Source organism: Barbus barbus (genome assembly GCF_936440315.1).
Source record: "Barbus barbus genome assembly, chromosome: 21".
NCBI classification, from domain to species: domain Eukaryota; kingdom Metazoa; phylum Chordata; class Actinopteri; order Cypriniformes; family Cyprinidae; genus Barbus; species Barbus barbus.
The window spans coordinates 8400005-8412110 of NC_136749.1; the positions used below are offsets into that span (position 1 = coordinate 8400005).

General features: G+C 35.3%; 1 protein-coding gene across 1 annotated transcript; it reads left to right on the forward strand.

The window, feature by feature from the left end:
• Positions 1–971: 971 nt before the first annotated feature.
• Positions 972–10194, forward strand: LOC306887041 (ectonucleoside triphosphate diphosphohydrolase 3-like). Its single transcript, XM_079444509.1, has 10 exons — positions 972–1104; positions 1921–2043; positions 2839–2956; positions 3440–3599; positions 3953–4112; positions 4422–4649; positions 5978–6250; positions 7067–7177; positions 7310–7447; positions 9382–10194. Exons 1-10 carry the CDS (start codon positions 1048–1050, stop codon positions 9571–9573), a joined length of 1560 nt encoding a protein of 519 aa, XP_079300635.1. The 5' UTR covers positions 972–1047; the 3' UTR covers positions 9574–10194.
• The last annotated feature ends 1912 nt before the right edge of the window (positions 10195–12106 follow it).

Here is a 12106-nt window from a genome sequence, read left to right on the forward strand (position 1 = left end):
CAGACAGACAGACAGACAGACAGACAGACAGACAGACAGACAGATAGATAGATAGATAGATAGATAGATAGATAGATAGATAGATAGATAGATAGATAGATAGATAGATAGATAGATAGATAGATAGACACTGTAAAAAGTGATGCTGACTTAACTTTAAAAAATTGAGGAAACCTACATAGATCACTTTGAGAAGATCGTCCCTGAAGGATTAATACCTCGCCTAAACCACACTGCAAAGTGTGGCTCTGTTGTGTAAATGGATCCTGTTCTAGCAGAAAGTTAATGTAAATGTCAGTGTCTGTATATCTCTCATGCGGTCTGTGACTTTCCGATCAAGTGATCGTTTGTGAGCTCTGATCACCACACAGCTCTTTCGTTCATTCTCAGGTTGCTGTAAAGTGCCCCATTAAGATCAAGCATAAACATATCTAGCTGACCAAGCAAACAAAATAACCCATTAAAAGGGTCATTTTCAAATAATATTACAAGCTTTTAAAAAACACCTAATATGCAGCCAGCAGAAAGAGAATTATGAAAAGATTTTACCTCGTAAATGTCAATAATCTTGCAAATGGTTTTTCTGTGTTATATTCCCCACAAATATAAAGTCATTGTTTTGTAGTTTAATATTATTGAATGAAATATGTTTTAAAAATAAACTCAAGTCTCTTTTTCTTTGCTGTAGGAACTGCCATATTCATAACTAAGAACAGTCAAAAAACAATTATTTCTTTATTTTTCAAAACAGTAATTTGATGAATAAAAAACTAATAAAAAAAAATCATCCCCAGACATAATATAAAATGATTTGTTTTCAGAAACGTTAACAAGGGCTTATGGTCTTTTCCTCATTCATATTCATCTGAATGGGTGGAGTTTCTAATTAACTTTAATAGCAAGGTCCTGCTTACTGGGAGTGACAGCCAAACCACTCCCATTCTGTCTCCTCAACACGCTTTTTCACACACAAACATATGCACACACCCTCACACACACATCCAAACACAGTTACACATTCACAGTCACGTTTCACGTCTCGACAGAATGATCAATAAAGAGTCACAATCTTCAGACCACCTTACAACAGCCTCACGCAGAGGGGTAAGCAAATAAACCTTTTATTACTGTATTAATAATGGCATGACTGTTACAGAAATGTATGTATTTTGCATTGGATACTCATTTTCTTATCAGATCATGTAAGATCAGATCATAGAACAAATGTGTGTTAAGATTAATGAAGAATTTAATTGATTTTGTTGTGCTCTTATATTGATTGGTATGATGGCTCTGAAATCTGCCATGTAATTTGTTATATCTCTACAAAAGGGCAATTGAATCTCAAAATAAATATATGTGTATATAATATATCATTTAAATAAACAATTGCATGGTAAGATGTTTTGGATGACTGCACAGAAGCAGTATTAGAATGACGTTAATACTGTATGTCTTTGAGTTCAAAACGCTAACCGCTTTCTTTGATCAAATCAGAAACTGAAACCATAATATGAGTTAGAGTAAGAGGTTCCAGGATGATATGAGTACATACTTATATCTGGTTGAGTAGGGTACAAAACTGAGTGTGCTCCAGACCATTTTTACAGAAGATAACAAACCTATGATTGACAAAGTGCCTTTGGGCTTGACAGTGTGTGGAAGAGTTTCCCAAATCTCACAACATGGCAAAAGTAGATATGTCCATACTTGCACTTTTACAATATTTTCAAACAAATGCATTCAAAGCATGATTCCAAGCATGACTACATGGTTTTCTAAAGTAATTACGAATAAAAAGTTAAAGTTTTTTCCTGTAGAACATTTTTTATTTCCACTTGATCTTCTGTTATAAAGAGTGTTCAGCTATTGCATGGGAATCAAGCTGGAAATTAGATACATTCATCTTTTTGTCTGTAGGTGAGGATGGCAAAAGTGGCAATAGCTTTGACCGCCGCCTTTATGCTGGCCAGCATTGCGGTTATCATATCTATAGCAGTTGTACAAACTCATAAGAAGACTTATATATCCCGTGGATTAAAGGTAAAATTATATCATTTGAGCATGCATGATACAAGTGGGAACCTATTAAACTGACATAAATTGGGTTCCCTTCAGAGTGTATAAATTATCAGGCATAAAAGTATAATTGATGCTTACCAGTCAGATGTTCAAGAATTGCTTTTCCTTAATAATAATATATAACATTAGTTGTTTAATAATATGGGGTTTCCTTCTAATTACACATGAAAAAAGAACATTTGTATTTTCATTTTAAGTCATTTTCATTTCTATTCTGTGTTGAAAAACAAACATCACACATATGAATTTACAGATGAATGGTGGGTAAAATAAGATTATTATAGATATGACTTACGGACTTAATGCTTTTTCAGTTTCCTATTACTTTTAGAGAAAACAAATCCTTTTGTAACCACACTCACCGGAAACCTATTTTTTCTACACACAAAAACAACTTTCATTGGATAATCACCATTGATGGAGTTATTTAATTCCATACAATGCGGCATCCTTCATCTTAAAATAGATGATCCTTTTGATGACTCATAAAGTCAATCCTTGAACATTTTCCCAACGGAAGATTGTGCTTTTGTTAGTTTCTTCCAAAAGGGCTTCAGGCAGTTAGACATGTCTGTTCTTGAATGCTTCACTCAATCATGATTTAGACCATGGCAAATTGCTATTCACCAATGCATTTTGCAAAGAGTGCAAATTAATAAGCGCTTTATGGCTTTGCAAGATCTTGAGAATTTGGTGGTAACATGGTTACTGTAACAATGTCTTTCTTCACTTCTGTTGCTCTCTCTCTCTCTCCAGTATGGTATTGTTTTGGATGCAGGCTCCTCCAGGACCACTGTGTATCTCTATGAGTGGCCTGCCGAGAAAGAAAACAACACTGGGGTTGTGAGTGAGACCACAAAGTGTCAGGTTGAAGGTACAAATCAACTGACCTAAAACCTTGGAAGGTTTATGTAAAGACATGGCTTATTTTGTTTTAATAAAAAAAATTTACAGTGAAAGCTCAGAGATAATAGTGTAACTTTGCATGAATTCCACATAAGCTGTGTGTCCCGTAATGTACAAAGACAAATCGTTAAAAGCATGTTTTATACATCAGATGTTTATATGCGGAGATCTTGACCTTCTCATCACTATTTAAGAAATAATACATCATAATACAAAAGGTCTCACAGTTTGCAGGTTGATGGTCAACATTTTAGCACCCCTTCCTTAGAGGAAAAGCACCTCTTTCACCTTTTCTACCATTTTTGTGGGTATTTTAATAAGTATAGTTCTTTAATGCTCTTTTTACTATTGTTCTTTACTACTCTTTTAACATAGGCAGTGATACAATAATAATGCAACTTAAACAATATATTACAGAAAGTAAATTAATAATAAAATGTGTCTTTTCAAGGCCCTGGAATTTCAGATCTTGGTAAAAATGAGGATCAGGACAAAAAGACATGGAAAAGTTTAAAAGACTGCATAGCAAAGATAACCGAGGCCATTCCTTCCCATCGGCATAACTCGACCCCAGTCTTCCTTGGGGCAACAGCAGGGATGAGGCTTCTACAGTAAGAATGATTTAAACAAATTCCATTCAGAATTTTGGAAATATATTCTATTTATGTTTCTACCTCTGTCTCTCAATATATTTATGTATCATTTGAGCCATTTACTTTGAAACTGAGAGCTCAGGGGATCTTACATAATATAAATATCATAATATTAGCTAAAAGAAAAATGGCCTTATGCGCTTGTTGAGAGTGTTAAAATTATGCCCAGTGTTAAAATTATGGTGTTATTTCTCGAATAACAAGCAATTTTAAAACGAATCAACAAATAAAATATATAAATATATATTTGCCACAAAGTTAATTTGACACAATACATGTGACATATCTTTGCAATATCTTTTTTTACACAGTAAGAAAGATGAAGAGAGTTCCAACGCTATTCTGAAAAACATCAAGAACTACCTTAGCTCCCTTCCTTTCAATTTTCAAAATGCTTCCATTATCTCTGGACAGGAAGAAGGCCTTTATGGCTGGATCACCGTCAACTACCTGAAGGGGAACTTCCTAGAGGTCAGTTCATGGGCAGCTTTACTGTGCAGGGGGGATATTTTAATTCCTTTTTTTTTTTGGAATCTAACCAAAATCTCAAGATTTGTTTAGTTACAGTATCATCTTAAATGTATTTAAACAACACAAATGTTTAAACCTTATAATACACAATTCTAGTCTCACATTTAGAAGAGAATCGTATTATCTTAAAGGTACGAGATACATTCAAGGTACTGTAATTTTATGACACAATATTGAATCTAAACAAAAAGTAGAGAAAACAGAGCTTTATTGAACTTTTACCATTTTAAACCTTAGTCTGTTTTATAGAAAAATCTGTGGAATGCCTGGGTACATCCTCATGGGGCTGAGACAGTTGGCTCATTGGACTTGGGTGGAGCCTCCACCCAGATTGCCTTTGCCACTTCTGATGATGCCAAAGGTGAAGATATCATTAAGGTTTCACTCTATGGCTATGAATACAATATCTATACTCACAGTTTCCTCTGCTACGGGAAAAATGAAGCTGAGAAGAGAGTTTTGGCCAAACTTGCAAAGGTAGAGTACACATTGTCAAATGAATTAATCTGAATTAGTACTTGTTCCATAAAATATAAATGTTTTATTTAGGATACGGTAGGTAAAACATTTTAGATCCACACTGGATTTTTCTTTTAGATTGTATATGAAATGAACCTGTTAGACAGGTTGTTTTTTTTTTACTTGTTTTTTTTCCACTACCATCAGTACACAAAGACACTGACCTGCCAAATTTTCCTAAAACTTTTATTATAAAATCCATTATTGCTGAGAGATGCAATTAAGCCCATAGCTTATGCTTAACATTTCACCAAACAATGCCATGCAATACTTGTACAGACTGCACTGCCATCAGCCATTTAATGTAGGCTTGAAAAACAGAAAGGAATTTCATTATGTTTTCCTGATTTCTACTATTTTCTTTAGATGCATTATATTAAGTATTTCCTAAAATAAAACTACCCTAACATTAAAACTGACACATCAAAGTTGGTCTGTCCCACCTCAGCAGTCGTGATGTTTTCCAATTTATTAAATAGTGTTAAATGCTATTTACAGTATAAGTAGTGCAAATAGTGGCAGATATCATTTGAACCTCATTGTTGTAGTACATTGTTAAATAGAGTTCAATAGTAACAACATATCCCGTGGATTTGATCCATACATCAATGTATGCTGCCTTAATGGGACCGTATCTTTCCCTAACCATATTGAACCTGCTGTTCAGTAAATGTGTCGTCAAAGGACCAGGAAGAGGATTTGAGCATGAGCTACAGTTCTGATTGTGCACACTATGTTCGATTAACAGGATTCTTTTGTAATTTTGTTCAGCTCAACCAAATAATGGTGGGCAGAGCTAGTGTAAATAACCTTTTCCAACAAGATGGTCAATTTTCACTCCAATATTTTGAATGATTATCTATTAATTACCTATTATCATTACAAAAAGGTAACAATTTACTTAAAGCCGCCTTGTATAATGCATTATAAAATTAGTTTTAATGCATTAATTATGACTTGTAATGCACCTTATAATGCATTGATCAATCTCATGAATAATTGTAATCACAGTTAAAACATTATAACAGTTATCAATTCATTGTTACACTACGCATTTTAAATTGAGTTGTAATTCTTTACGACAAGATGTAATGTATTACAATGCACATTATGAATAATTCTAATTCATTATACCCTTTATTAACCCTTTATAATGCATTATACATAAAGACTTTAAGTAAAGTGTTAGCCAAACAAGCTTAACAGTAGTTGTCTAAAACTCTGCAGCATGTATTGTCATGATTTCTCTCTCTCTCTCTCTCTCTCTTTCTATCACTCTCTCCCAGAAATCCACCAACTGGGCTAATCTGAAGCACCCCTGTTATCCTTCTGGCTACAATATCTCCATGCTTGCAGAGGAGGTTTTTGGCAGTGAATGTACAAAGAATGATCTTCCAACGAAGTATAGCCCAAAGCGGAATATTGCTTTCTTTGGACAGAGTAACCCTGAACAGTGCAAATCCTTGGTCAGCAGTATCTTTGACCTGACATCTTGCCAGGGAACTGAAAACTGTTCCTTTGAAGGAGTTTATCAACCACCCCTCAGTGGAGACTTCATGGTAGGCATTTTTCTTATAGTTAAGCTACATTTCTCTTATAGTTAAGCTCGTGTCGCAAGTTCGCAGTGACGGTTTTCTCTGGCCAATCAGTGATCAGCAGAGTTTACACGTCACGTTTTGGTAACAGTACGGTTCGCTTGGAACCTCAGCCGAGGTGGTACTAAAAAAAGTACCAGGTACCAGGTTCTGTACCCAGTGGAACCGTGCCGTGCCGTACCAACCAGTGGAAAAGCGCCAATACTGTAGCAGAAATAGTTGTAATACTTTAGATTAGGGAGTACATATTCACAAAATAATCACAAAAGTTTTCACTCGATAAGCTCCTAGCTGCTTATTAATAGTTAGTAAGGTAGTTGTTATGGTTTAGGTTTGGGGTAGGATTAAGGGATCTAAAATATGCTCATGCAGAATAAGACATTAATATGTGCTAATAAACAGCCAATATACTGGTAATATGCATGCTAAGCAACTAGTTAATAGTGAGAATTGAAAGTGTTACTGAAATAGTTCACCCAAAAATGAAAATTCTGTCATTATTTACTCAACCTCATGTCATTTCAAACTTGTATGCTTTTATTTTGCCTGTCGAATACAAAATTAGAATTTTGAAAAATCTTTTAACAAACAAACTCTTAAAAGGATATCAAATTCACTATATTCCAAGGCTTTGGAAGCCATGTGGTAGCTTTGTGTGATCTCAATGATGCAGTGCAGCTCTCAAATCAAATGGATGCTTTTAGTTAAACCTCAATAATGTCAAATGTCATTCATTTATTGCATGTTATTGTGACCAAACGTTATGACATTTTTGCTTAGGCTTATGCAGGCTTCTACTGGACTGCTAGAGCTCTTAAAGCGGAGGGCTCCAAAAGTATGGAGACATTCAACACAAACATGCAACTATTATGCTCAAAGGACTGGACAACTGTGAGTATTGACCAACTGCATAATCATGACTGGCAAGAAAATATAGACTGAGAGAAATGATTCTTTGTGTAGATTTGATTGATGTGTAAAATCAGTAAACCTACCTTTTAATGTTCCCCTGACCCCCTTTAGCTCAAGACATTCATCAAAGACATCAAAGACATCCATCTGAAGTCCTACTGCTACTCTGCAAATTATGTGCGCAGCATTCTTGCAGATGGTTACAAGTTCAACACAGACAACTGGAAAAATCTCAATTTTCAGAAAGAGGTACATTTCAAGTTTAGCATGAGATTAAAGAGATTAAGATTTTTCTGACCATTCACAATTTCTAGCAGGATTCTGACAGAGGCTAAATGTATTTTACTGTATATTGTTTTGCAAAATAACTAATCTCATTACAAAGAAAGTCAGTTATGCTTTTATCCAGATATATGTCAAAACAGGAAAATATGTCATATGCCATTGATATTATCAAGCTGCATTCAAAGCTTTTTCATATGACGTTACACATCCAGTTGTTTTCGTTCTTTTTAGTTCTGACACATTATTACGGCTTCATGAACAAAGGAGAAGAGTAAACGTTTGTACCATCAGATTATGCAATAGAAGCCTTTTAAATGAATAGTCCATGTTCAATACAAGTTAAGTGCTATCAACAGAATTTTGGCATAATGTTGATTACCACAAAAAAAGAATAAAAAAAAATCTGGTTTACAGTAAAGCATTTACAATGGAAGTGCATGGACCAGTTCAAAATACTTATAGCCAGAAAGTGAAATAATTGTTTACCAACCTTTTCTGTGTAATATATATATACATTACAGATTACATACATTATATATACACTCACCTAAAGGATTATTAGGAACACCATACTAATACTGTGTTTGACCCCCTTTCGCCATCAGAACTGCCTTAATTCTTCGTGGCATTGATTCAACAAGGTGCTGAAAGCATTCTTTAGAAATGTTGGCCCATATTGATAGGATAGCATCTTGCAGTTGATGGAGATTTGTGGGATGCACATCCAGGGCACGAAGCTCCCGTTCCACCACATCCCAAAGATGCTCTATTGGGTTGAGATCTGGTGACTGTGCGGGCCATTTTAGTACAGTGAACTCATTGTCATGTTCAAGAAACCAATTTGAAATGATTCGAGCTTTGTGACATGGTGCATTATCCTGCTGGAAGTAGCCATCAGAGGATGGGTACATGGTGGTCATAAAGGGATGGACATGGTCAGAAACAATGCTCAGGTAGGCCGTGGCATTTAAACGATGCCCAATTGGATGTGGATTGGATTATCTAATCTGGTTGATTAGATAATTTCATTAATGAGAAATTGAACATGTGTTCCTAATAATCCTTTAGGTGAGTGTATATATATATATATATATATATACAGTGGTGGCCAAAATTATTAGAACACCTGACAGATCTGAAATTACTGACCTTTTTTTTGCTTCCAAAACATGAATTAATTTCATAATGTTCATGAAACATGCAGATGGTTGCTCTGAGCACAACAAATATCAGAAGAACTGAGTCATACTGTTTTTATCCACTTTGAACTTTAATATTTGGCATGTCCAAATATTATGACACTGGCATAGTGCCAATATATTTCCTGAGAATATAAAGGGATACTTTCCTTTGAATTTACAATGGATCTGTCCAGTTTATTTTCCAACTTGCCCCAAGTTGGCTTGATAGGGTTGAGGTCTGGACTTTGAGGGGGGCAGTCCATCATTTTCAATGTTCCAGCAGATTCCTTCCATAGTTCCAGCAATGGTTTGTTTTATGGGTATTGCAATGGTCAATTCAAAAATATGCCAAGTGTTCCAATAATTTTGACCACCACTGTATGCTAAAACTCAGAAATGGATAATAAACTTTACAAACAAGTACAAAGAAATGGCATGTAACACGATGAATTAAACACGTTTTCTTTTCCTTTTTTTAACAGTGTGTAATGAACCAGAAATACAGTATTCACTTAAATGCCCTTTCACAGTAAATCCCTTACTTTAGCACCTGATTTTTAAGGAACACGCATCAAATCTAGTAGCCTGTGCTGTATCAGTGCATGACTGTAATGTCAAATATCTTCAAATATTCTCTCCCCCTCCAGCAAATCAGTTCTTTCTATCAAAACCCTGGAGTGAACTGGACCTCTCCATATGTCTCTTTGTGTTTCACAGGTAAATAAGACCAGTATAGCCTGGTCCCTGGGCTACATGCTTACACTTTCCAATATGATCCCAGCCGAAGGGAAAATCATCAAGCTACCCATAAACAACGTCCTCTTTACTGGGCTCCTCCTGCTGTTCTCTGCTCTGACTATCATCACCCTCACGTACCTCGTCATTGCGCTGGTGCGCTTTTGTTATTGAGGTTTTTGTGCTGAGTTCTGGTCTGTACTGCACTGAGTTCTCGTCTGTAGGACTAGTGTCCCACTTAGGGAGGTTGTGTAAACCAGGAGAGACGCTGATGTGTCAATGCAGATGTACCTGCTAAAGAAAGATTTTAATTTTAGATCCTGAAGGTCTTGAAGGTCCAGAGGTGCTAAGGTTAAAAAGAAGACACCCGATGTGAACACCAAATGTGTTTAAAACCTGTATTCAATGTGATTCTATCCAAAAAGGCAGTGTATAGGTCTTTCTAGTCCAGGAATGCAGTAGCAAAGTCTTATACTTTGGATTTGAATGAAAACATTGAAGACAAAGAAAAGATTTGAGCATATATACAGTTAAAAGTATCTACTAGGTCATGACAATGTTTTGATTGTGTATTGTATCTAATGTTTGTCTCATTCAACTGCATCATCCCTTATGTATCGTGCACGTGTATTTCTGCATGTGCTCTTCAGGACACACTGTCTTTGGATGAAATAAGTCATAGTACTCTAAATAAATGTTATGATTGTTAATGACAGTGCAGTGAGGACTGGTGATTATGTATTTCAACTGATGACCTTGGCATTTAATGCTATTAAAGTAATTAAAATGAATTCTAAGGACACTTTTTATATAGACAAGTCATCTTTATTTATATAGTACTTTACACAATACAGACTGTGTCATAGCAGCTTTACAGTTTTAAACAGGAGAATAATATTTCAACAATGCAATTGAAATTCAATTATGCTGTAAAGCAGCTCTAGCAGACAGTTCTCATATTCTGCATCTTCCTCCTCTGTTGATATGGAGCTGTTGTTGGATTTGATATTTGTTTTTTCATTGAGGCTCCACTAGGTTTTCTTCCTCTTCTTCTTCCAAACAAGATTCATGTATGATGTTAGAGAGAGAGAGAGAGAGAGAGAGTAATAATGTACACTAGTAATGTACACATTATTCAGTGTACTAGCCTGGTTTCCAATCATCTCCTACTACTGTAGCTCACATTCTACCAGAAGAGGACAGTATAGTCCTAAAATACATTCTCAAGGTGCATTAAATCATTTCTAGACATAGACATTTCTACTCTTTATGGATAGTGAAACAAAATGTGAAATATTTTCTGAATAACACAACTGATATAAATCATTTTCTTTGTAAAAATTTAAGTGAAACAGTTTTACAAAGCCCTACATTTCTTCCTCTAATTCACCAAAGTAACTGTTATTGTTAGTACCCTGAAATCATTATTTATTTATATGGGATCTTCTTCAAACAATGTTTCAGATTATTTCATCATTTTGTTCCTTTTTTAGATGACAGTAGAGGTTAACACCAAGTTCTCACAGAAATGTTTTCAACAACATTGACTGCAGCTGTAACATCTTTGATTGCATTTAGTTTATTGTCTTCCGAATGAGGATTTTGTTTACACAAAAATGAAATGAAGATCACACAACTGTGCATCAGAAATACGCCGCAAACTCTAGAAGCACCCAGCCTAGGACAATAAATCTCCTCAGTATGTTTTTTTTTTTTTTTAAGTCTCTTCTCATGTTACACAGCACATTCCTCTCCAAACCTCCACTCTGCTTTCCCTTCTCAAGTCCACCATCCTCCTGCAACGTGTTGCTAGAGATCAGAGCTTTGTTCTGAGACTTTGGAAACTTTGCAATGGAAACTCAAGAATAAACCCAGAGAAAGTCACTAAACAATGTGACTTTGGATGCATCTCATTCATATGCCGGTCCACTTCAGATGAGAGGAACTTCAAGAAGGTTTACATGCAGGAATAATACTGTGTTTGCATGGATGAGGAGCACAGGAATGAAGATGATGTGGCGCTGATGCTGTGATTGAACAGCCGAAAACACATTAAGCACGTTTAAAATGGTAAGTGTCCAATTGAGAACTCTTCATTATTATACTAGCTCTGAATGGTTTATCTGTAATTACTTTTGCACATTGACTGGTTTGAGTCAGACTTTATATTTCACAGGTCATGTTTAGTGGTAAATTATTAAATACTGAAAGCATGAATAAATACTGTTTGAGATTAGCTTTTATTGTTTAATTCACAATGCAAACTCTCACGAGCTGGATAAAAGTATTGCTATTAAAATTCAGTAAAAAATCAAATAGATCAAAATAAATTTTTCCAGTACTCTTTGCAGGACATGGCACTAAAGCACATTGTGTGTATACAGATCAGACTTCTGATGTATGTATTTATACCCGGCAGGAAAGTCTTTGTCAATAATGCAAGAGTTGTATAACAACAGTGCCTAATGTTTTTCAGCATTGAAAATTCTTTGAATCATTCATCCCAGCTCCAGCCCTCCTCAGCAGACCCTGTTAAACTCCCTGACTCAGCAGACCCAAAGATCATTGCATTCTGCCTGTGAGGGTTTGGTTGCAGTTTATACCAAGCATTGCATTGCAATTATTTGCAGAGAAGGCAATGAAAAATGCATGTGGTTTTTATCTACTGATCATTGAACCACTAAGGTAAATCTAATGTTTTATGAAG

Bases quoted from the DNA above. Each gene is read 5' to 3' on its own strand.
- LOC306887041 (XM_079444509.1), top strand. From the start codon at position 1,048: ATGATCAATAAAGAGTCACAATCTTCAGACCACCTTACAACAGCCTCA. The intron at 2,957-3,439 runs GTACAAATCAAC...TGTCTTTTCAAG, and splicing joins CACAAAGTGTCAGGTTGAAG to GCCCTGGAATTTCAGATCTT. The intron at 7,448-9,381 runs GTACATTTCAAG...TGTGTTTCACAG, and splicing joins ATCTCAATTTTCAGAAAGAG to GTAAATAAGACCAGTATAGC.